This window comes from Strix aluco, chromosome W (genome assembly GCF_031877795.1).
Source record: "Strix aluco isolate bStrAlu1 chromosome W, bStrAlu1.hap1, whole genome shotgun sequence".
Lineage (NCBI taxonomy): Eukaryota > Metazoa > Chordata > Aves > Strigiformes > Strigidae > Strix > Strix aluco.
Genome location: NC_133970.1, coordinates 44,293,697 through 44,319,732, shown reverse-complemented (window position 1 = coordinate 44,319,732; position 26,036 = coordinate 44,293,697). Strand labels below are relative to the sequence as shown.

Here is a 26,036-nt window from a genome sequence, read left to right as displayed (position 1 = left end):
TCCTTTCTTCCACTGACCTCACTGATCACACAGATGTTCTTCTCACAACTCCTCCTCCCAACTCCCACAACTCCTCCCAGATTCCCCTTCTTAAATACGTTATCGCAGAGGTGCAGCTAATTGGCTCGGCCTTGGTGCAAATGCGGGTCTAACTTGGAGCTGGAGGAGCTTCAAGAAGCTTCTCACAGGGAGCCACTGCTGTAGCACCCTCCCCTGGTACCAAAAACCCCCACCACTCACTCAAACCAGTACAGGGGCCTACAAGAAAGATGAGGAGAGACTCTTTCTTAGGGAGTGTAGTGATAGGACAAGGGGTAGTGGTTTTAAACTGAAAGAGCGTAGATTTAGATTAGATATAAGGAAGAAATTCTTCCCTGTGAGGGCGGTGAGGCCCTGGCACAGGTTGCCCAGAGAAGCTGTGGCTGCCCCCTCCCTGGAAGGGTTCAAGGCCAGGTTGGACGGGGCTTTGGGCAACCTGGGCTAGTGGAAGGTGTCCCTGCCCATGGCAGGGGGGCTGGAACGAGATGATCTTTAAGGTCCCTTCCAACCCAAACCATTCTGTGATTCTATGATTCTACAAGATAGGTATGTATATAAAATGTGTGTGTAGATACATGTATATCATGTATACATGGATCCAGTGGTGGGGGTGGGTCAGAGGTAACGGGCACTTGTGTTTCACCGTGACCACTTCGATCCTGTGAAGACAGGTGTTGTTGCCCTGGCAGCCAGGCCTTCCTGGTGGCTGCTGCCACAGGGGTGGCTCCACCTGGTGGCAAGAGCCCCATTGCCATAGCAAGGCAGACTAATATTCCCACCACGCTTTAAGTGGGCATGGGAAAGTGGTCTTGGGTGTTCCCTGCCTCACCAGAAGGGAGGTTGTGGCCTCTTACTTTTGCTTTAGTGAAGTGATAGAGATTTTTTTGTCATTTGTAAACAAGTCCAATGGCCAGGTCATTTCCTGATAACCTCTGCTGTTTAGGTCAGGTTTTAATCAGTTAGGGAAGCAACTTGTTTTATTTAGTGAGAGCTTCCCATCCCCACAGTTGGTGGGGTGCTGGGTTGGTGTGCTGCCATTGCTGCGCTGAAGACGGGTGCCCGGTCTCACAGAGCTGGGCCACAGGTAATGTCTGAACCTGCATCCCTGTCTCCTGACATCACTAAGGAGAAGGTGCTGCAGTGAGATTTGTGCTGCCCAGACCAAAGAATAGCAGGTTTGCCTTTACCTGTGCCTGCTCCCCCATCCCTGCTGATACAGGTTTTTAACCCAGATTTCTGAGCTCTCCGTGAAACCGCAAGGCACTTCCGGTGGCCTAGCAGGGTCCAGAGGGGTGCACAGTGCAGTGGGTGCCCTACAGATGCTGCAACACTGAACGCTGTCCTGGAAGTCCTGTATTGTATCTGGCTGGGATGGAGTTACCTTCCCCACAGCAGCCGTCATAGTGCTGCGCTTTGTATTGGTAGCTAGAAAGGTGTTGAGAACACACCAGTGTTTGGCTGCTGCTGAGCAGTGCTCCCACAGCATCAAGGCTGCCTCTCCCAACCCCTCCCCCCAAAGGCCAGTAGGCTGAGGGTGGGCAAGTGCTTGGGAAGGGACAGAGCCAGGACAGCTGGCCCAAACTGACCAAAGGGATATTCCATACCATATGACATCTGCTCAGCAATCAAAGCTGAGAGAAAGGAGGAGGAGAAGGGGCATTTGTTATTACAGTGTTTGTCTTCCAGAGCAACTGCTACACGTACTGAGGCCCTACTTCCCAGGAAGTGGCTGGACATCGCCTGCTGATGGGAAGTAGAGAATAAATCTTTTCTTTTCCTTTACTTCCATGCACAGCCTTTGCTTTATTAAACTGCCTTTATCTTGATCCATGAGTTTTTTCCATCTTATTTTCTCCCCCCCCATCTTGCTGAGGAGCAGCTTGGTGGGCACCTGGCAGCCAGCCAAGGTCAACCCACCACAGCAAACAAGCCTAACAGTCAGTGTCCACTGCATAGAGTTTCCATATTTCCATAAGGAGAAACGTTAAGGATGCACAAATGAAACCACTGGACCTTTGTGCTTTTATCTGTCCTTTCTACCATCTGACAGAAGAATTCTGTTTTTCAGATTGATGCAAATACACATTTATACGGTACACAACTATTCATCCCATCTGTCCCAACTACTTCTCCCCTCAACAGCATAGAGCATATTCTGATGCCTTTGATACCAATTCTAAATTTGCCCTTGTCATTTAAAGATCATAACTCACCACTATACTTCCAGTCTACACCATCTTTTTCAAAATTCTGATTCAACAAACAATAGTCTCATATAATTAAGACATTATTAAAAACAATCAAACAAAAAACCCCTCAAGCTAGAAGTGCTTCTAGCTGTGGGCCTAGCTAGAAAACTAGAACAAGCAATAAGAAAAGCCAATAAAAAATGGGGAGTAAGTTATCTGAAATGTCTCTTCTGAAAGACTCACTCCAAATGTAGTGTCAGCTAATGTATAAACTTAAGTCTAACACATTGCCAGTAGCAAGTGACCAGTTCTAAACATAAGATCCTAAATTCCCAGCTTCTTTTCTCTTTGCAATTGTTAAAAAAAACTTACCATACAGGTACGAGAGTTTTCTCCTATGAATGAATCTCTTAGCACCTGAGTAAGTTTACTTGCTCTGAATGGTGTATGAGGTTTATTTCGGCCCAAGGCTCTAATGCACTCCTGAAAGAACAAACAGGTTTATATTTATTCAAACCATGTTAAAGAAAAATACATAATACAAATGTAATTCAAAATCAGAAAATATATACCTCAGTTATGTTGCTGTCCTCTAAGATGATATTAAAATTTACTATTAAACCTTGAATTCAAGAAGTATTAGGCTTTTACCCTCTCATTGAGTTCAGTAGAGAGTCAGGAACTTAAAAAGGACTTAGGAGCCTAAAAACTTTCTGAATCTCATCCAAAATGTTTACATATATTGTATCCAACAACAAAAAAATTCAGTGCTGATGTTAAATCTCCAGACTAACAGCTATTTCTGATTATGAGCTGCAAAAGCCTGAATGATCTACAGCCTCTGACAGCAGAAGTGTGGACAGTGACTTGCGTTAACTCTATTTGTTAAAAGCAGTAGCTTTGATTCTGGCTCTACTACTGGCTTTCTTTACAGCTCAGAAGAAAACACTCATGCCCAAACTTTCTGAAAGCTTCCACAGGTCACAAACATAGTAAGTATAGTTCTGTATTGGTGTACTCAGTATTGGAAGATACTTGAAAATGTAAGTCTTTCCATGTTTTAAAATATTCTTCATGTGAAAAAACAGGGATAACATCTCCCCTTTCACTCACAAGAAGGGTACGGGGCTAAACTAATATTTGCATTTGGTTGGAGAGTTCCAGAGAGAAATACTTACTGTACGGAAGTAAATATTAAGAAATTACTATAGAAGTTACAGCAGCAACTAAGTTCAACAGTGCAAACCAAAATCACACTAATCTAAACATTACTTCTGCCCACTCAGAGTTCTAACATCAGCTAATAAATTGCTTCTTACAGAAAGAAAGTTTAAATTTCTGTTTTGCTGTTGTTGTCATATTTTGATCATAAATTCCAGTTTCTGGCTTTGCCTTAATACTTTGTGTACAGGTATCTCTTCAGATTCAGGGCTTCCTTGGTACAGTTTTAACCTGTTTACAAACAGAACTTCTTCAAACAACTGTACATCAAAATCTTTTCATATTACAGCTCTGCTTTTAGCAGGACAAACAGATGGAATGGCTTTTGTGTTACATGAATAGTTCTACAGTAGTTCAGCTAATCCTCCAGCTGCAGCCATATCCTTGTGGCCTTTTGAAATTTCCTAGAAACATCTTCTTCCAAAAGCCAGGCTAGAAACTGTGGGCTGATAATCCAAGAAAGCATTGCAACTGTGAAACAACATAAAAAAGAACTAAATGGACTCAGAATAAAACTGCCATGATACAAACAGAACAAACACAAGGGCAAGTTGGCTTTAACTAAAGTGATTATTTAAAAACTAACCAGCTGAATTTTATAGAATGTACACAGCTCAGATAAACAGAAAGACTGAAGCTTGTTGAATGTGAATTTCACATGCAAATGCTAAAAAGGACTCAATACTTATAGGTGAGCAAGGCAGTGCATTCCTTGAAATTTTTTTAATTTGTTTGTACATTATTACTATACGTACATAAGGAGAAAAGCAGATTAGACAGGAAGAAGGACAACAGATTTTCAACAAGTGACATTACGAACTAAAACCAGTAACAAATGTGTATGCTGAATTACTGATATGGCAACCAACAAGTTTAACTAACATATTTTAATTGACTATAATGATTTTTAGATTGCTCACTCTTGAAGAATTAGAATTGGATTGTCCCCTTAATAGTAAAAAGATTAGAAGAGGACACTGTCACCTTCTAAATTAATGGAGTTTTTAACCACTTTTGCTTTTCATCACAGCTCATAAAACGAGGTAACAAAATGACAACACTACTTCCATGTAGAAACATTACAGAAATAATTTCCTGTACCAAAAATCTGAACAGGTTAAGACAGGACTGATATCCACATGCGAATAGCAAATCGTAGATTAGCACCAAAAAACACTCCTCAGAACATACTAGTTTAATTTGAACTTGACAATAACTTCAAGAGTCTTGAATACAAATAGAAAAAGATGTGTAATGTTTTGGGGGATAGATGAAAAATGGAAAACTATATCTTCTTGTACTGCTGTTTAGACCTCTATAAGAGCTCCACTTATTTTTATTTCCCCTTCCCCACATAATTTAGATCACAGCCACCGGTACAGCAGCAGCAGAGCCTTTCACTATTAGACAAGTCGTATGAAAATGAACTAAGTATGTTGTATGGGTATTGCACTGAAGGAACTAGCTAGCACAAAATCAGCAAGTAAACTAAAAAAACAAAACAAAACCAGCTTTATTCAATTATATTTGGAAACAAGTGATTACAGAATCACAGAATCATCAAGGTTGGAAAAGACCTTGAAGATCACCTAGTCCAACCATTAACCTAACACTGATAGTTCCCAACTACACCAGATCCCTCAGCGCTGGGTCAACCCAACTCCCTGGGCAGCCCATTCCAATGCCCAACAACCCCTTCTGTAAAGAAATGCTTTCTAATATCTAGTCTAAACCTTCCCTGGCGCAGCTTGAGGCCATTACCTCTTGTCCTATCGCTTGTTACTTGGTTGAAGAGACTCATCCCCCCTCTCTGCACCCTCCTTTCAGGGAGTTGTAGAGGGCGATGAGGTCTCCCCTCAGCCTCCTCTTCTCCAGACTAAACAACCCCAGTTCCCTCAGCTGCTCCTCGTATGACCTGTGCTCCAGACCCTGCACCAGCTCCGTTACCCTTCTCTGGACACGCTCGAGTCATTCAATGGCCTTTTTGGAGTGAGGGGCCCAAAACTGAACCCACTCATCGAGGTGCGGCCTCACCAGTGCCGAGTACAGGGGTAAGATCACTTCCCTGTCCCTGCTGGCCACGCTATTGCTGATACAGGCCAGGATGCCATTGGCCTTCTTGGCCACCTGGGCACACTGCTGGCTCCTGTTCAGTTGGCTGTCAATCAACCCCCCCAGGTCCCTCTCTGACTGGCAGCTCTCCAGCCACTCCTCCCCAAGCCTGTAGCGCTGCTGGGGGTTGTTGTGGCCCAAGGGCAGCACCCGGCATTTGGCCTTATTGAAACTCATACAATTGGCCTCAGCCCATGGCTCCAGCCTGGCCAGGTCTCTCTGCAGAGCCTCCCTACCCTCGAGCAGATCAACACTCCCACCCAACTTGGTGTCATCTGCAAACTTACTGAGGGTGCACTCAATCCCCTCGTCTAGGTCATCAATAAAGATGTTAAACAGGAGTGGCCCCAAACCAAGCCCTGGGGGACACCACTCATTACATCAACACAATGTTGTCTGCATTATTTATTTTGATACTAAACCAAAACAGGTCACAGTTTTGGAACTGCTGCTTCCAATTTTTCAACATGACATACAAGTTTGTAATAACACGTTACAATTTTGTGGTGTTTTGTGAGATCTGCTTAGAGACTGATACAAGTCTTCTCCCAAGTTTATACTGGGATAAAAAAGTGAGCACAGTGATTTTTGGGTTTAGATTCTTCATACAAAACCACAGTGCTGGCGCAGAGAGTAGTAAACCTAAGCAAAGCTAACCAATAACAGGTAAGTTCTGGGCCAATTCAAAACTACTGTTTCCCCAACTGAGACCAAAGAATTACTTTCCCTATTTAGATTGAACCTCTTTTGAGCATTATAAAACAAAAAAAGCATTTGAATATTTAAATAATATTTCTTAGCTCTCTTGATGTGTTCTGGAATAATATATGAAAATCTGCAAAATGATTGTATATCAGACAATTTGCCATAAAGAGTAGTCAAAAATGGATTCCAACTTTCAAGGGTTATTTTAATCAATTTGTTAATTCTTTCTGGATATAGTGCTATTCTGTTGTTTTCTTCTTTAGTTAATTAATTAACAGTGGTAAATAAATCTGTCATAAAGGTAACTTTATTTTTTATCTTTTCTTAAAAAAAAAATAAATATACTGAGATCAGTAAGAATATTTCCAGTTAGTATTTCAGACCTTGAGCACCAAAGTAAGTTATCTCTCCTGCCATTTTAGATGTATATCAGAAAAGTGTTCAAATTCAACTACTGGGGATTTTTTTTGGTTTTTTTTTAACTACATGGAAGTTGATAGCACAATGTTTCTGCAATGTTTCTATTTGGTGCACTGGTTTTGGCTGGGATAGAGTTAATTTTTCTTCTTAGTAGCTAGACTAGTGCTGTGTTTTGGATTCAGTATGGGATTTGGTATGAGAAGAATGCTGATAACACACTGATGTTTTCAGTTGTTGCTAAGACATCAAGGACTCTCCAACTTCTTCCATGTCCTGCCTGTGTGCAGGTGTACAAGAAGCTGGGAGGGAGCAGAGCCAGAGCAACAGACCCAAATTTGCCAGTGGAATATTCCATATCATGTAACATCATGCTCAGTATAGAGAGGAGAGTTGGCTGGGAAGCTCACTCTCCTCTTCCAGGATTGTGGTTTCAGGATTTTTCTCTCCTCTGGGATCGCTAGCCGGGAACGGGCTGGGTATCAGTCAGCAGATGGTAAGCAATGGCATTGTTCATTACTTGTTTGTACTTTCTATTATTTTTACTATTGTTTTATTTTATTTCAATTATTAAACTGGTTTTATCTGAACCTATGAGTCTCCCTACCTTTACCCCTCAAAACCCTCTCCCATCCCCAGGGTGGGCGGGGGTGAGTGAGCAGCTGCGTGGTATTTGGCTGCTGGCTAGGTTTAAACCACGACAGTCCTTTTTTTAGCAGCCTTCAGATCCTCTATATCCCCAACTCCAAAACCCCAGGGGTCGACCTTGGGTGTCCTCTGGTGCCATCTGGGGTTCCACACAGCAGCCTTCTACCTTTGATGTTTTCCTACAATGTGACAGGACCTGTCAGTAAACAGGGCATATCGCTTCTCATTATCTGGTAGTTTATTATATGGTGGGGCCTCTTCAGCACACATCACCTCTGTACTTCAGAGGTCATCTAGCAGAATGGGTTAACAATTACACCCTTTACCTTTTCTCCACAGAGGAGACACCTCCCTTCACCTTCCCCTTCTCCTCCAGGCTAATTACAATAGTGTTTGAGAATTTCAAAGATTTTGAATAGCCTTGGAATGTGGTCATCTTATTGCTAGGAGCCAGCATGTCCCTGCATGTGGTTCAGGCTTCTCAGGGTTAGGCAACTATTTAAGAGTATCACCCAGAAATCTACCCCAAGGCTGGAGAGTTATGAGTGGCTGGGGGTGTGGGATAGAATGGGCAAGTATCTAGGACAGTGAGCACCTCCAATTACCAAGTATTTCTTCAGGCATTTAAAGGAAAAATCAATGTTATTTTACCTGTCACATCAGTAGACAATGTAGACAAGCAAAGCCTGCAAAACCACTCATTTTAATAGTCATTGCTATTATATATAGAAGGCTTCCACCTACTCAAAGGCAATGGAAACATTTCAGTTACCTTGAGTGCTAAAAGGCTCTTGTTAATTTCCGCACCTTCCAGTCGTGTCTGCCTATCTGCACTGGAAGTATCTGCTCCTCTTTCATTGCCAGCCAGATCAATCAGAGAAAATTTACCATGCAATTTCCCTTTCATTCTGAGAATAATCTGAAACACTGCATGGCTTCGAGATGAGTGTGCATTTGCAGATGTCTGGCCAGATGTCCTTTAACAAAAAGAAAGAAAGGAAGGATATATGAAGAGATGAAGGACCATACATGTTAAAACACACTACCCTCAGAACATTAGGTTTTTCAGGGCAGAGTCCTATATTAACCCTAATAATTTGATGCACATAGTATAATTATACCTATTTTTCCAATTCTTCAAACAGAAATGGAAGATTAGTAACATTTTACTTCCCTCTTAAAAGCGGGAATAATCAGATCTCCAAAGATTTCAGACTATCAAAGAACTTACATGCAAAATGCCACATGTAGCATTTTTTTCTGATCAGGCAGCAGTCTATGCACAAGGCTAATTTTAAAAACAATAAAGCTGGATCTTAACAAAAAATAAAAATTTTATACTTCTGTCACTACATATTAAGGCCTTTTAGAACTGAAGAATCTGTCAGTATTCCAGATTATAAATGATGTGAATTTAAGTCAGTAAACTGATTATACAATGCATGCAATTTATATCCTGTAGAAAAATCACTTTGCATTTCTCTCTAGGAGGTTCCTTACTTGCACCCAACATTATCAAAAATACTGCCATCACTATGAAGAGACACAAAAAAAATCTTTTTCTGATTCTTTAATTTACAATGAAAAACTGGTGGAAGCTATAGGAGATACCTGCAGCTGTTGCCTATTTCAATAAGTTTAAGAACATCTTCAACACATTTGACTTCCCATTCCTGTAATCCCACCACCTGGATTTGCTGTTTACCATCTTCTAATACTCTTAATTTTGTCTTCCTGTTCAACAAGTCAAAAACCTTAGGGGGGGCGGAAACAGAACAGTTAAAGAGGAGCTTTAAAAGACATTTTTGCTTCAAATCTCATATCAAAATATACAAAGCATTCCATGCACAAACATGATTGGAAGTGTAAAGAATTATTTGAAATAAAGCTCTCAGTACAAAAAGGAAAAAAATCTTTTATGTGACAAGCTCACCATCTTGTTTGTGAAAGAGAAATTCCACCTTCCTCAGAAAAAGATCAGGTACTTACCTTACCACTGTAGATCTCAAAAAATGTTGCATATACTTGAAGTTCTAACTTCTTATAGTTTGGCTGCTTTAGCATTAAAAAGACATCTTGAGCTGTGAATACATTTCCAAAATAAAAAGAAATTTAGTTATGTATTTTCAGTTAGTGAAGACTCATTAATGCGTAACAGTATTTTACAGCATCTCTCGTATCTTCGAAATGTAACACATATGGTCAATCAAGTAAAAAACACTTCAGTTTAAACTGCCACATTACATTGGAAGATGCAGAAGATCCCAAAATTGTAAACTCAATTAATCACCAGTTATATTTCTTACATTTTTGAAGTTATCTATATATATATATATTTACTTTACTGTGTAAAGACTACACACCTAGAAGCTATTTTTTATGTTACCAAAGCTCCACTGTAACGCAAAATATGTAGATCCTTATGTTTGTACGACAGGGAGTAGAAATGTATTGACCTCAACTAATTTGCAAAAAGCTAACAGAACATTAAAGTCTCACCTGCAAGTGCATATATTCCTTTAGAACAATCTTGATTCTTTCCTGAAAAGTCACCACCCATAGTCTAAATTAGAAAAAAAACAAAAAAGACCAAAAATACTCTATAAAGATCACAGAACTGTAACTTACATATTTGTTACTTATTAGAATTTATTGAAGTGTATCATACATAAAAATAAGTGTATTGTTGACATGTAGAAGAAATACTTACATGGGTTTTTCCACTGCCTGTTTGTCCATATGCAAAACAAGTAGCCATTCCCCTTTCAAATATGGTCTGCACTAATGGTCGAGCTGTAAACCTTAAATGCAAAAGCCAACAATACTTAAGAAACTTAATTACTTTAAGACACCACACTACCACAAGGACACTATAAATTTTAAGGCCAGAAGGGACAAAACTGGTTCTGTACTTTGAGAGGCCAAAGGACATCTCCACATCAGTTCCTGAACTAAGGAGGCTACCAGCTCTAAGGCATTAAAATATCCTAAATAATTAAACAAAAGCTACAAGGTGTCTTCTATTTATTTTACAACTATTATCCTCCTTCAAACCCTGAGAAAAAAAAAATCCTTGTTTTAATGATGCAAAATGGCACAGCTTACTACATGGAGTTTGGAACTCCCTAAAGAAGACAGCATTAGAAGATACAGAAGTAGAACAGTGCAGCAGATAAATACTTAGATTTTGCCAATACAAAAATTCTGCTATAGTTTTGGTTTTGAGGTTTTTTTCCCTAAATCAGTTTCCAAGATTAAGTTTAGAAGACAGGTGGCCAAAACAACATTGCACATCCTCATATTTTGAGAACATAGTTATGCTGAGAAAAGGCTCAAGAAAACATATACCCAAGCTCATGAGAATGGAAAAATCCAGTTATTCCTTAAGTATTATTTGATATGTCAAAGATATTCCCCAAAGTATCATTTTTCTATTTTAGAGAATTAATTTTTACTTTAAAAATGTAGAGTTATTGCTCCTACTTCAGTTGCTTATCACCATTACTTCATTAAAAACTCCAAAAGCAAAGGTGATGGAGGTAAGAGTCTCTCTGCAACAGTCTCTTTTTAAACTTTTTCCAGGTGTTTACATGTAAAGTATGTTTAGTGACAGAAACAAGAACGATTGTTTACAGAAACACTGAGGTGTTACAACCTCCCTTCATTCCACTTTGGAACAAACACAAGATCACTTACAAAAATAATATGGGTAAGACAGAGCCATTCAGCAACAAAGAGTTATGCAAAAATCTAAGTTTAACTGAATCATTAGTTTTCATCAAAAATGTACCAGATGATTCTTGATCAGCCTTAGTCTTTCTTTTTTGCTTCCTCCAAGCATATACTTTTGTCCTCAAGAGGATATTCCCATATTTTAGTTTGTTCTTTTTATATTTAAAATATACATTTCAAGAAACCTATCCACCTAAGAAGCATGTTCCATTATCTCTGTTTAATTGAGTTTCAAATTATTTATTTTGCTGATTTATAAAAAAGGGGCATAATTATATGTATTTTAAAATTGGGCAAAATACAAACATATCTAGAAATGTTTTTGTAAAGCATTATACAACTCCAAATGATACCACCCAAAACCAGTCCAACTTTCCTTCTAGTAGAACCTTTATTTGCAATCTTGATCCTTCAGAAATATAAACTCTAATTCGCCTTTAAAATTCAAAAGGCATACCCTTTCACACTTAGTGCATGCTTTTTAATACTAAAGAAAACTTGCAACTTAGTGTTGCAGCTCATGGATTCAAAAGTACTTAAAATACAGCTTAAGCAAAATAATAATTAAAAAGAGTAGTACATTTCTCAAGAACGTTTTTCTTTAAAGAAATATAATGAATAATTTTAGTATACTGAAGAAAACTGGATTAACTTGTCATATTTTTTTTCTCTTCCCACTGTGACCCTGATAGTTCTGGTGAGAGCAGACAACGACACCTATCTTCCTCTTAATTGTGTTATTACAGGAGGCCTTGAAGCAAATTATCCTTCACATAATAATCATTATTGTGCCATATGAGGGAGAAGGAAAAAGCCTGTACTGTTACACAGACTAGAGATTTACTGTTTCAGTATGAATACAAGCATCTTTCAATATTTTCCCATATTACTATTAATTTATTATGTAACTAATAAAAATTGTCCAGAAGAAACTCAGTACAAAAACATAATAACATTGTATGTCAAAACCAGTATGTTTAAACATTATGCTCACAAAGACAAATAACAGGAAGGAAGGACATCACAAGAACTGGCTGTTAAGCAGGAGGAAAACTATTGCAAGAGGCACATCTCACCAGCTAGATGACTCTTCCACAGCTCTTCAGTATCAAGAAAGAAAAGATGCTACCAGTAGACAATCATTAGAGACAGAAATTTCCAAGGGCACATCTTTGCTGCTTAGAAGTCCTTCACTAGTGTAAACTAACAGACTAAAAAGATTTCTTTTGCTACCCTTCTCCTCTTACTTATATCAAGCATAAGACACAAAGTTTTCATTTTCAAGGCCTTTTAATAATTTGTTTACTATGAATTTTCTCTTATCCACCGACAGGATGTTAGTGTCTAACATCAATCAGGATATGATGCCAACTTTCACTTCCTAGTTGTTGAATAAAAACCAAGAATTAAGATATTTCTCTGTCACTACTCCTTAAGGCTATGGGAAGCACTTTTTAAGTATAAGGAAAATTATCTTCATCAAATTCCTAATATCAATATTCCTCACAAAAATATTCACAATATTTAGACTGCGTACCAAGATTATGACCTGTCATGGTGTCTAACCTTGCCAGCTACTGTATCTAATCCATTTAGTGACTTGTACAATGTAAACAGCTACTTCTAAACAAGTTTTTAAAAGCTCTGTGTGCATTATTCTGTTCCAACTGTGGAAGTGAAATAGAAGAATAAAGGAGAAAATGGAGATCCAAATACCTTGGGGCTGAGGGAGTATGTGTATCTTTGTTGCTGTATTTTAAATCAGAAAGATTCAGCATTTTGAGCAAGATAAATTAGCTCTATGTGCCTCCATGTAACATCAGCTAGATTGCTTCCAACAGCCAAACTAGCTCAGGTATTTCAGCAATAGAGCAAATATAACCTCTCTCCCCCCATCCTGCCTACCCTCTCCCCCCTCCCCTCTCTCTGTGTACTCTTTCCCCACCCTCTCCTGATTTGTTTGCCTCCTGAGGAGGCAATACATGCTAGAGCCTGGAAAGGCAGGGCTTGGAGGAGGACTGAGAGCAGGACTGAGGTCAACAGAAGTGAAGATGATACTACAGATGAAAAATTCAGAATAAACAGAGCTAAACCAAAAGTAAACAGCCAAAAGAATGGAGGTAGCAATATACATATCTGATAACACAGAGAACAGAAGTAAAGTCCATGACCAAGGTAAGCCCACAGTTATTGATATGGGAGATATATGAGAAAAAAGATTCAGAAAAAAAGCATATACACATACCTGTAAACCATTTCATTATGAGCTGTGTCATCAAAGGCATAATCAAAACGAAAAGTTTGGTTTTCTAGGTACCTTGTTAAATCCACCTTTTGTTTTGGTTCATGTACCATCACAACATCTTTACTAGGAATTGTTATTACATCAAGGTCTTTCATTAAAGTGTCTATAAAATAAATGAAATATATGTATTTAAGTAGCAACACATCACTATTTTTTACATTTTTCATTGTTTACACTCTTATAACATCTCATATAACACAGCTCCTCCAAGTAACAACAGTGCAATGAACTTAGGCTTCTGATACCTAGATAGTAATCCTCTAAGTAAGAGATTTCATTTTGATAGCATTATCATTATAGCTTTATTTTAAAATTTTGTCTTTTTATTTTCCCTAAATCCTTATAGTCATATGTTCACAGCTTTCAAAAAGAAAAAAATTGTTCTCAGTCTACACAGACATTTTCATTTGTGTATTCCTTCTTGAATCTAAAGTATACATCTTTAATATAGAATTTCTCTAAAGTAAAATCTTTTCCAAAAGTTATCCTGTAAGCAGAAAAAGCCAAAAATGCTAATTATGCTTCCTGTCACTGGGAATGAACAAAAGCCATCTAGATGCAATTTCAATAGTGAGTTCCCAGGTTATAATTATTACACAGCACTACAATTCATTGCTAATTATTATATAAGATATGACTCAGCAAAACAGAGAACCCAGTGATCCATGATATGAACAAAACTAAAGATCCTTTCTGTGTACAGTCAAGATCACTAATGTGCCCTACTTGCATTTGTATGTAAAATTTCTTAAGGCATTCAGTTCAAGAATTTGATGCGGCTTTATATAATCAGATAGAAATCTTTTCATCAGTTAACATACTGACCAAACAGTACAATGGTTACCACTACATGACATTACACACCAACAGAAATATGCATTTAAGTCACCATATAATCAATTTTTTGTGGGAGAGAGGCAAGTCGACATTAGCCCATCAGCCCTGCGCAGACATGGGAGAGAGGCAAGTTGACATCAGCCTGTCAGCCCTGTGCAGCCCCTGAGAAGCAGCAAGGCTTTGATGAAAAACAGGCCTTGGGAAAAAGATAAGAAACTGCTGAGCTGTGCCAAGGTGGCAGGGAAAAACAACGGCCAGCTGCAACACTGAGCTGTGGCAAAGTACTGAACTGTGAGAAGTTACCGCCGCGTGAACAGCGCGTGAACGAGAGGGTGATTGGTCTGCACAGCGCGTGTTAGAGTGGTCTGATGCTGATAGGAGAAAAGGTTGATAACTGTCTGATTGCTGATTTGTTAATGATGAAGTAAGAGCTTTAACCAGAGCATAAATATGTACTATTGGAAAAATAAACGGCCCCTGCCCTGCAGAAAGAAAGAAGAACACTCTGACTCGTTATTTTGGCCGCTACAATTTTTCAACTGCACTACAATAAAATAAAATGCAATTATTCTGCAGTATTCACAGAGAAGAAATAAGGAATAGTGGTGAAAAGATATATATATATAAAGGTCAATTGTTTGCAGCAAAAGCTTTTTCGTTAAAACAGTCAAAAGCTGGTTTTATTTAAATGATTGTTTGGAGTAAGACATTTACCTGCTCCTAGCTATTTGTTATGACAATCTGTATTCCTCGCTGATGAAAATTTGAAATAGTGTCTCTGAAACGCACCACACAATTATATAATTTCTCAATTATAAATACGTTACTGAAATAAAATCTTCAAATGTCAATCTGAAGACCTACTTCCTACAAAGTAAATCCACAGAATGATTGGTGCTGAGAATACCTAAAGACTTTGGTGATAATTCTGTTTGTAAGACTGACAAAAAATTATTTGCACACTTTATTTCTATTAAATTATTTGAACATCTTACAGAATTTCAAAATACAGAACATGAAAGGGGAAAGAATATTTTTGACGTGTTGTTATTGCAATAATAAAGGAAAACCTATATTTTTTCTCTTCAGGGTATTACACACTAATATCTTTGATTCCATTATACTTTATATCATTTTATATAATTTTAAAATGTGGCATGAGAAATATTGTTTCTTATGAACTTTCAAAATTAAAGTGCATGTTCTCAGAAGACTGTATTATGTGGGTACTAGATTATCTCTATGGTTCCTCCCCAGCATAGATTATTTCACTAATACCTTTTTATTATAGCTTATTCTTAAAAATGCAAAATAGTGCCAACCTCATTTTTACTTAAGACACTCATCTTCCTACCAACACCTCAGAACTATTTTTTTAATAGCTCCAAACCACTAATACCCAAAATATGCAACTTGCACAGAATCAAATCCCACTTCTGAATCCCAGCTCATGCCTCATGACAATTTGCTGTCATTTACTGTAATTTCACTTTCTCCACCTTCAGTGCAGGTAGAAGGTAACATTTCCCCCAAATGTATCACATTTCTAAGTCATTTTATTAAAGATAACCTCCAATGCTAAACCAGAAATTGAACTGCTACCAGACTTGTATATTGAATGCCCTTATTACTTCAGATGTGCAAAATAGTTTCAATCAACCAATTTTTGAGATTATACATTTCATTCAGATCAATAAAAGAAAAAATACAGAGAATAAGAAAACAGTAAAAGTAAAAATAAAAAAAATAAAAAAGGTAGGGGAAGCAGCAACATGGAGGGAAAAAATAAGACAAAAGAAAGCTAACTATATACTGACATTGACATATGTTTTCCCTTTCCCATTCAATTCTCCCATTTTCCTCTGGATATGTTTTCCTTTTCCCTTTCCCATACAGTTCTCCCATTTTTCTCTGGATATGCTCCAGATAATCCTCAATGTGTAGTTCTGACAGTACAAAAATAATAAATGCATCCCATGTTGGTTCAGAGTGATATTCTTTGAGTCCTTTAGCTAAATAAAATATAACAAAAAGAGAAGGAAAGAAACATCTTTCAAAATGAAAGTCAGCTTGCTTTAGTGCTGGATTCAGACAGGCTGCAATCCAGAAGCATTTGTGGTTCTTAATTCCCCACTGAAAGTAAAGAACTTCATAGAAAGATTGGGATTTAACTGGAGTTGAAAACCTAAATGCTTTGTTTTTTTTAATATGGACTCCAGTCTGATCAGCAGGCAGCAAGAAAAAAAGTTGTAATACTAATCATACATAAAAAGAAGTCACTAGGGAGTGATACCAGTACCTAAAAATAATTGTTTAGTGCCATTTCATATGCCCTAGGGTATCCTGCCCAGCCCTGAGCAGCAGCTCCAGGAGATAAAAGTCTCTAGTTTGTCTGTAACCAGCTAGCCCTGTGAGGAAGTCTTAGACACCCTTGGGCACCTTACATGTCAGAAGACACCAACTTTCAGGAACCTGAATTGTTCCCTTGATGTCTGATTCAAGACCACTTCAAAGTATAAATATACAGGTATAAAAGGAGATCACTTAAAGGATAGTTTAAAAGAATGGTGGTCCTAACACAGTGTAAGAATACTGAAGAAACTACAGTAGAATTAATTCCCAGATCAACTAAATACATCCTAGATGACCTTGGGAAAAAATTACAGTCTCTCTGCCTCAGCTCCCAGTCCATAAAATGGTGACAGTTAAACTACTTTCCTCCCCATCTTTATCAAGGTTATGATAAATTTATGAATTTTCTGGGTCCCTCATACATATTGTCTAGTATAACAGAGTTTCACCTTTGATCAGTATTTATAGATCTCTTTAATACAAATAATATTACTATTAGAAGCAGCTTTTCAGAGAAAAAAATTCTGCAAAATCTTAAATGGCCATACCTTTTTTTTTGAATGGTCGTTTTCGTACACAAACACATATCCTGTGCTCATCAATCTACAAAGGAAACAATCTTTCAGTGAACTATACCCCAATTACAGTTATACAAATTTTTACTTTTATTCCCAAATTAATTAACTAATAATTTAAACAAAGAGAAATTTCCAAGACAGTGAGTCATCTGAATGTGTAAAAGCCCCTTGTGTCTGCACAATAACCAAGAACCCAAAAGGGAGAACCACACATTAATAAAACCCCCTGCAGACAGTGATCTGATCCTGCAGAGTACCAGGTACATCTTAGAACACTGCAAGCAAATCCAGCTGTAACAGGGTAGATACACTACTGACAGAAATTGTCACAATCTCTTTGATCATGCCCTGGTAGAATTCTCAATCTTGAGGGGCACAGGACGGGTAAAAAGTAAGTCAGGACCCTAAACCTCAGAAAGGCAAACTTTCAGCTGTTTATGTCACTAGTGCGTGGGATCCCTTGAGAAACTGCCCTCAGAGATAAAGGTGCAAAGAAGAGCAGAGAGATATTTACAAGACGTTTTTCTTAGCGCGCAAGAGCTCTCAATGCTGATGTGCAAGAAGTTGGGCAGAGGAGGCAGGAGGCCAGCTTGGCTAAGTCAAGACCTCTTAGCCAAACTAAAACACAAGACCAAAATGCATAGGCAGTGGAGGCAGGGATACACATCCTGGGGAGACTATAGGGATATGGCCTGGGAGTGCAGGGAGGGGATCAGGAAAGCCAAGGCATAGCTGGAGCTGACCTTGGCTACGGATATAAAAAATAACAAGGGTTTCTTCAGGCACATTGGACAACAAAGGAAGATGAAAGAAACTGTACCCACTACAATAAGCAAAACAGGAGACCTGGCTATGACCAACATGGAGAAGGCTGAGGTACTCAATGACTTTTTTGCCTCAGTCTTCACTGGCAAGGGCTCCAGCCACACCGCCCAAGTCGCAGAAGGCAAAGGCAGGGACTGGGAGAATGAAGAACTGCCCACCGTAGGAGAAGGTCAGGTTGGAGACCATCTAAGGAACCTGAAGGGGCACAAGTCCATGGGACCTGATGAGATGCATCCGCAGGTCCTGAGGGAACTGGCAGATGAAGTGGCTGAGCCACTATCCATCATATTTGAGAAGTCATGGCAGTCTGGCGAAGTTCCCACTGACTGGAAAAGGGGAAATAATAACCTGCATTTTTAAAAGGGGAAAAAAGGAAGGCCTGGGAATCTACAGGCCAGTCACTCTCACCTCTGTGCAAGGCAAGATCATGAAGCAGATCCTCCTGGAAATTATGCATGTGGAAAACAGAGAGGTGATGGATGACAGCCAACATAGCTTCACTAAGGGCAAATTGTCTGACAAATTTGGTGGCCTTCTACGATGGGGTTAAAGTGTTGATGAATAAGGGATGAGCAACTGACATCATCTACCTGGACTTGTGCAAAGCATTTCACAGAATCATCTCGGTTGGAAAAGACCTTGAAGATCATCTAGTCCAACCGTTAACCGAGCACTGACAGTTCCCAACTCCACCAGATCCCTCAGCACTATGTCAACCCGACTCTTAAACACCTCCCGGGATGGGGACTCCCCCCCTGCCCTGGGCAGCCCATTCCAATGCCCAACAACCCCTTCTGCAAAGAAATACTTCCTAAGAGCCAGTCTAAACTTTCCCTGGTGCAACTTGAGGCCATTCCCTCTTGTCCTATCGCTTGTTCCTTGGCTCAAGAGACTCATCCCCCCTCTCTGCACCCTCCTTTCAGGGAGTTGTAGAGGGCGATGAGGTCTCCCCTCAGCCTCCTCTTCTCCAGACTAAACCCCCCCAGTTCCCTCAGCCGCTCCTCATAAGACTGGTGCTCCAGACCCTGCACCAGCTCCGTTGCCCTTCTCTGGACACGCTCGAGTCATTCAATGGCCTTTTTGGAGTGAGGGGCCCAAAACTGAACCCAGTCATCAAGGGGCGGCCTCACCAGTGCCGAGTCCAGGGGTAAGATCCCTTCCCTGTCCCTGCTGGCCACGCTATTGCTGATGCAAGCCAGGATGCCATTGGCCTTCTTGGCCACCTGGGCACACTGCTGGCTCCTGTTCAGCCGGCTGTCAATCAACCCCCCCAGGTCCCTCTCTGACTGGCAGCTCTCCAGCCACTCCTCCCCAAGCCTGTAGCGCTGCTGGGGGTTGTTGTGGCCCAAGTGCAGCACCCGGCATTTGGCCTTATTGAAACTCCTCCAGTTGGCCTCAGCCCATGGCTCCAGCCTGGCCAGGTCTCTCTGCAGAGCCTCCCTACCCTCGAACAGATCAACACTCCCACCCAACTGGGTGTCATCTGCAAACTTACTGAGGGTGCACTCGATCCCCTCGTCTAGATCATCAATAAAGATGTTAAACAGGAGTGGCCCCAAAACCGAGCCCTGGGGGACACCACTCGTGACCAGCCGCCAACCGGATTTAACTCCGTTCACCACAACTCTTTGGGCCCGGCCATCCAGCCAGTTTTTTACCCAGTGAAGCGTGTGCCCATCCAAGCCACGAGCAGCCAGGCAGAATTTGACACTGTTCTGCATGACATCCTTGTCTCTAAATTGGAGAGACATGGATTTGATGGATGGACCACTCGGTGGATAAGGAATTGGCTGGATGGTCGCACTCAAAGAGTTGCGGTCAATGGCTCCATGTCCAAGTGGAGAGCAGTGATGAGTGGTATTCCTCAGGGGTCCATACTGGGACCAGTATTATTTAACATCTTTGTTGGCGATATGGACAGTGGGATTGAGCTCACCCTCAGCAAGTTTGCCAATGACACCAAGCTGTGTGGTATGGTCGACACGCTGGAGGGAAGGGATGTGCCATCCATAGGAGGGGCCTGGACAGGCTGGAAAGGTGGGCCCGTGCAATCCTCATGAAGTTCAACAAGGCCAAGTGTAAGATCCCGCACATGGGTCGAGGCAATCCCATGTACAAATCCAGGCTGGGCAATGAGCGGATTGAGAGCAGTCCTGCGGAGAAGGACTTGGGGGTATTAGTGGATGGAAAACTGACTATGAGCCAGCAATGTGCGCTCACGGCCCAGAAAGCCAACCGTGTCCTGGGCTGCATCAAGAGAAGTGTGGCCAGAAGGTCGAGGGAGGGGATTCTCCCCCTCTGCTCTTATCTCGTGAGACCCCAGCATAAGAAGGACATGGACCTGCTCGAGCGGGTCCAAAGGAGGTCACAGAGATGATCAGGGGGCAGGAGCACCTCCCTCATGAGGACAGGCTGAGAGAGTTGGGGTTGTTGGAGGAACTCTTTATCAGGGAGTGTAGTGATAGAACAAGGGGTAACAGATTTAAACTGAAAGAGGGTAGGTTTAGATGAGATATAAGGAAGAAATTCTTCCCTATGAGGGTGGTAAGACATTGGAACAGGTTGCCCAGAGAAGCTGTGGCTGCCCCCTCCCTGGAAGGGTTCAAGGCCAGGTTGGACAGGGCTTTGAGCAACCTGATCTAGTGGAAGGTGTCCCTGCCCATGGCAAGGGGCTTGGAACTAGATGATCTTTAAGGTCCCTTCCAACCCAAATCATTCTATGATTCTATGATTTCCACAGAGATCTGATAGTCTTCGTCATTTAAGTATTCTGCTTGTATGACTTCTCTGCAAATCTAAGGCCCTCATCACCTTCAAAGATGAAATATTAATCTTTATACTCAACAGGGTTTTTCAGAGAAGCTTAATGGTTTTGTGTGCACATCCTTTAGCATCCCAGGAAAATCTACAATATAGAGGCTGACTGACTACTTAGTACATGTTGGTATTTTATAGTCAGAAGATATTTAAATTACATAAAAAAGGACTGAAAAAAATCAACCCATGTTATAAAGAACACTAATATATATTAAATTACTTATTCTTGATGTTTACAGACAGAAGTATATTCATGCATTTAAAAAATTGGCAACACAGAGCAAAATTCAGAAGGATAAAAAAAATTTTCACATCACAGGTACTTACAGGATCTGCAGCTGTCAGTGGTCTATAATCCAAACTTTCCCTGAAATCTCTTATCATACACATAATTTCATAATTTGGGTTTGTAGCATCAACATCCTAGGGAAGTAAGCAACAGAATTTCTAATATGTTTTTTTATCCTGAAATTAACTAATTTCAATATCTTCTAAATTTACTTGTAAAAAATATACATATTAACTGAATGTTAATTTTTCTCCAAAATGCCATAAATGTCTCAACTGGAAGTTTAATGCCTTTTTCTGTTCTGATGTAGCTAATTTACTGATCATAAAACAAAACAATTATATGCCTTCTATTTCATATTTTTGGTTGGCATGTAATAAAAAATACTTTTTAATTGGGGACTCATTAAAGTCTACTTAAGAAATGACTCCTGCCTTTTGCCAGAGTCTTCACATTAAAGAAACACAGTTGAGCAACTGCACAACAGATGGCATATACAGTCAATGTTTCTTAATCTGAGATAAGGCAGTCCAAGAGACAAATGGATACACTATTATACAGGTACGAAACACATTGCAGAGGACAGTGCAGATGCTCCAGCTGCTCTAAACACAAACTTGTTGGATCTGAGTTGGTAAAAGGAGGTTGATCCTACTTGCCGGTCCTGAGTTAAATCTTATAGTTACTTGGATGCAGTGGAAACTCTTCTAACACTCCTAGACCCCCCAAAAAAGCAGAAGCAATCCCAATAATACGCATTAGGCTACATCCAGGCTCACAAGACCTACTGTCCCTAAACCTGGAACCATCAGCATCAGGGCAAATGGACATGCAAGAGGCCGTGCACAGAGCCTCTCTAAAACTCATGAAGCCTGAGCTACTCAGCCTCCTGTGAGCCGAGCTGGTTATCTGCAGAATCGCTCAAATATCCTTTCTGTCACTTCTCCCTGCGACTGTCATTTTTTACCCCATTTCAGACATGCTGCTGATGCCATGCATAGCCAGCTCTGGTGCTCAGACCTTATTAAGCTTTGTATGGCTTCCCACAAATGAGTTAAAACTCCTTTTGGATCACATCTGGCTGTGAAAAAAAGCATAGGCACTTTCAGAAAGCACTGCATTGGGGTTAATAAGCTGAAATGGAGACAGTTCGTGTCTCCGTACCTGTGACACAGCTAATCCACACCTCAGACAAAACTGTGCCCTGGTAATCAGAAGCTGACCATACCTTTAAGTTGTTCACCCTGACTACAGTGAACTAAAAGCTACTTACAGTAAATCCATATAAAATGTATTCCTGCTGAAACATTTCCTTCTAACATTCAGAAAGGGGTATTGCTTATTATGGAAAAGGTATTTGCCTAATATTCTTCAAATCATGTTTAAAGGTATTGCCCACCAGAAGCCACTGCTTGGCTAATTATTGCTGCATTTCACAAAAACAACAGAATACACAAAGCAACATGAAGCATAGATACATACAAGTCACCAAGAAAAACAGAACTTTCTCATACAGAAGTTTAAGACTTGGATGCAAAGTTGTCACAGAAATCATAAAAAGAAAATTTTAGGTGTAGTACCACATCAAAGAATTTTAATATATAAAACAAAAATTATTTTCTCCTCATACATAAAGCCATAGTAATGTTTTGCATTTATTTAAGTGGATGGAAATTAGAGAACATGAATTCAACTTAAATGATTTTAGGTCAACTTAGAAACATCATTAAACCATGAAGTAAATTGCCTGAATTATTTACTTGATGGTGGTACTTCTCATGTCACTAGCAGATTGGTAGTATCTCTTTAGAGAGACTAACACATACACACAGGCCTGCCAACAAGATTATGCTACTAGTTTCGCTAAAGCTTTTACAGTACTGTGACAGAAAGTAATTTAATATTAAAATATTTTCTCAAAGAATTAACAACTTAATTTCTTTCACACAAGTTTCTAACAACTTGCTGCCAAGCTGTTTGTATGATGTAAAGCTAAATTATAAATGCTTAGACAGGTGTAAAGGAAAAAAAAAAATCACTGTTCAAACTTCAGCCTCAAATAAATCTCCTATGAAATATCAAAGATCATAAAGAACAATTTATCATAATGTTGTAATACCTCCTGTAGAATAACAGCCCTATCTAAAAGCCAAAGATTTGATTACTTTCATCAATTTCCCCTAAGAAATAGCTATCATCAGTACTTGATTTTTAAATAACACACAGAAAGATAAGCAATTGTAAGCAATTATTTATGTAGGAAGAAAAAGAAGGGGGAAAACTGTCTAAAGAAATAGTTATCAGAGCAATGTGACCATGCACCAAAATATTTATCAAAATTGTATACAGGATGAAAACATTTAATTTCAAGATTATTACAGTTCATAAAAATTATTAAAGACTGAAAAAAAGCACAATAATTTTGCAAACATCATCTCTTCCTGTCATATGTTTTCCATACGTAAAAGTACTAACCTGAGCTCTTTTTTCTCTAAGTTCCTGCTGCTGTAACCTTCTTTTTTCACGTTTCTCTTGCAATTTTTCAACCTCTTTTACACAGTTAGATTTTTTACGTGCTTAAAGAAAATGATATAATTTAAAAATATTTTTAATGTTGCATGAATTTAGTACACTATAACATTTCAATTCTACTAATTTATGAATAATTAGAATGCATTTATATCAACTATCTTTTCAAGCAAATCAGTATTAGTACAGAATAATTATGACAATTTAAATTCTAAAATTTATAGAATAAATTAATTAGAAAAAAATCATGGGAATGGGACAATAATTTCACAACTGAAAATATAAGGACAATGACCCTCAAAAAAATATTTGGACATGTGATGATATTTGGATACATGTGATCTTTTGATTTGAATTAAAAGAAAGCCCAGGGAAATTAAAAAAAAAACCACCATCATGGTTAAAAAAAGATAAAGGAAAAACAAATTCCAAATACTAGAACAACTGTGACAAAAGTGAACATTCATTTAGCCACAGCACTCTAAAAAAGCTTCTTGAGGAAGCCTACAGGCAACTGCATATATAGACCATTTGTCATTTATGGACAAAAACATAATCCAAGAGAATGTACATGTAATGCCCAGAACAAATGAATCCTTGATACACAGTTTACATACAAGGGGGTTCAAATTCCTTTTTTGCAGCTTGAACTGGAGATATATCTGAAACACTACCATTCTGTTGTGAGGAGGAAGACTGTTCAGGAAGCTGAGTAGGCCGTGCACGTGCAGAACCAATCACTGCAAAAGAAAAGCACAAAGCTCATCTAGATATGGAAGAGTAATGTTTCTATTTGATTCTGAAGTACTTTATTATGACAAGATAAAACAAGGCCCCTTTCAAGACACAATTTATTGGGGGCAGGGGGGGAGCCCATATATGTAGAAAATTTATTAATAAAGACATTCAGTATGCAGATTTTTTTAATCCTAGTGTTATACACCAACACAACATCCTTATTAAGTACCAATGCTGCACATGCATATTTTTAAATACTCCACTACAGAATTAATAGAACTTATGTGCATCAAATGAAGCACGTATTTGGAGATATGTAGTTTAAAAGTATAAAGTGTTGAAATTTTATTTATATTGTAATGATACCCAAAAACCCAGTAAGGAAAAAGGACCCACTGTTTCACAGATGTTACAAAATGGTCCCACCCCATTGAACCTACAATCTGTGGATGAGTAGAGGGATACAAATGAAAGGCAGCAAAGTGCAGCTCAATCTATGAGCGGAAGAAACAAACCTTTTTGACACTATACTGAAAGGGATACAGATACAATCAATATGTCTACCTAAACTTATTGTTTATGTGATAAGGATGCCAATTTCTGAAGATGCAGTGATGTCTATTCCCATTGAATGCAGTGGGAGTGGTGTGCATGCAAGCCTCTTTGGTACAGCTGAATATTTTAAGTTGTTTTTCAAAGAGTTGCTTCAAGCAGCTCTGCTTCATCTGGCCAGTTTCCTGCAGACATGCCTAATGAGGTCTGCCAGAAGAGTACAAAAGTGAAGGTAACAACTTTTGATTAGTAGCCTAGAGATGACATTCCAAATGAAGGCCAGCACACTGTGTGACATGGAGACAACTATGGAAACAGGTATCAAATGGGATAGACAAGACAAATCCCCAGATAATCCCAAATATGATAGGACATTGTTGTGGGCTGCAGGGGCACAGCTGCCTCACCATGGTCTTCACCACAGGCTGCAGGGGAATCTCTGCTCTGGCACCTGGAGCACCTCCTCCCCCTTCTTCTTCACTGACCCTGGGGTCTGCAGAGCTGTTTCTCTCGCATATTCTCACTCCTTTCTTTGGCTGCAGTTGCTCTCCCACAGTTTTTTTTTTTCCCTTTCTTAAATATGTTATCACCGTCACTGATGGGCTCAACCTTTACTACAAATGACGTGTATGGATGTGAGGAGAGCTCATCAATAAGATGTCTCAAATTTAAACCATATTAGTTTGAAAAAAATTATCCCCTCCTCATGAGATTTGATTTAACACCCCCAGAGGCAAATGGCAGAAGGGAGAAAGTGATCCCAATTGTCCACCAGAAGAGTCTGAACACTTGCAAAGATATGCAAGTCCACTTGTTTTTCAAGTTTAAACAGATGGAATGGAATCTAGTCTGAATTAAAGACAGTAGATTAATGTTTGGGAGAACAATCATCACCATCATCAGTATAAGTTAACTTTAATGCAGGAAAGAAAATTAAAACGATAAGCAATAACTATTCTTTCTCATGTTATTAGATGCATTGCATCTGTATTCATCCAATGCACACTTTTAACCTATCCTCCTGTGATATTTCAGTATTTTTGTAGATTTTTCACTATTAACCATAGAGTGAGAAATAACCCGTAGGGTTTAAGTACTCTTTGAATGAATGTTTACACACAGATTATTAGAAAACTAAGCTAAAAAACTGT

The 26,036-nt window shown here is 39.2% G+C and overlaps 1 protein-coding gene across 6 annotated transcripts in view; it reads right to left on the bottom strand.

Moving 5' to 3' along the window:
* The window catches only part of LOC141917768 (kinesin-like protein KIF2A), a 106,246-nt gene that overhangs the window by 20,414 nt on the left and 59,796 nt on the right, over window positions 1-26,036 (bottom strand). For 5 of the 6 annotated variants that reach the window (XM_074811223.1, XM_074811222.1, XM_074811220.1 and 2 more), the window contains exons 5-15: window positions 24,213-24,335; window positions 23,542-23,642; window positions 21,105-21,200; window positions 17,106-17,160; window positions 13,309-13,471; window positions 10,042-10,132; window positions 9,831-9,894; window positions 9,321-9,412; window positions 8,943-9,085; window positions 8,104-8,308; window positions 2,601-2,711 (exon numbers count right to left, since the gene is read on the bottom strand). In XM_074811223.1, the coding sequence (XP_074667324.1) occupies window positions 2,601-2,711; window positions 8,104-8,308; window positions 8,943-9,085; window positions 9,321-9,412; window positions 9,831-9,894; window positions 10,042-10,132; window positions 13,309-13,471; window positions 17,106-17,160; window positions 21,105-21,200; window positions 23,542-23,642; window positions 24,213-24,335 (1,244 nt within the window). The remainder of the gene's footprint in view (window positions 1-2,600; window positions 2,712-8,103; window positions 8,309-8,942; window positions 9,086-9,320; window positions 9,413-9,830; window positions 9,895-10,041; window positions 10,133-13,308; window positions 13,472-17,105; window positions 17,161-21,104; window positions 21,201-23,541; window positions 23,643-24,212; window positions 24,336-26,036) is intronic. The other variant, XM_074811219.1, reaches the window with a different exon arrangement.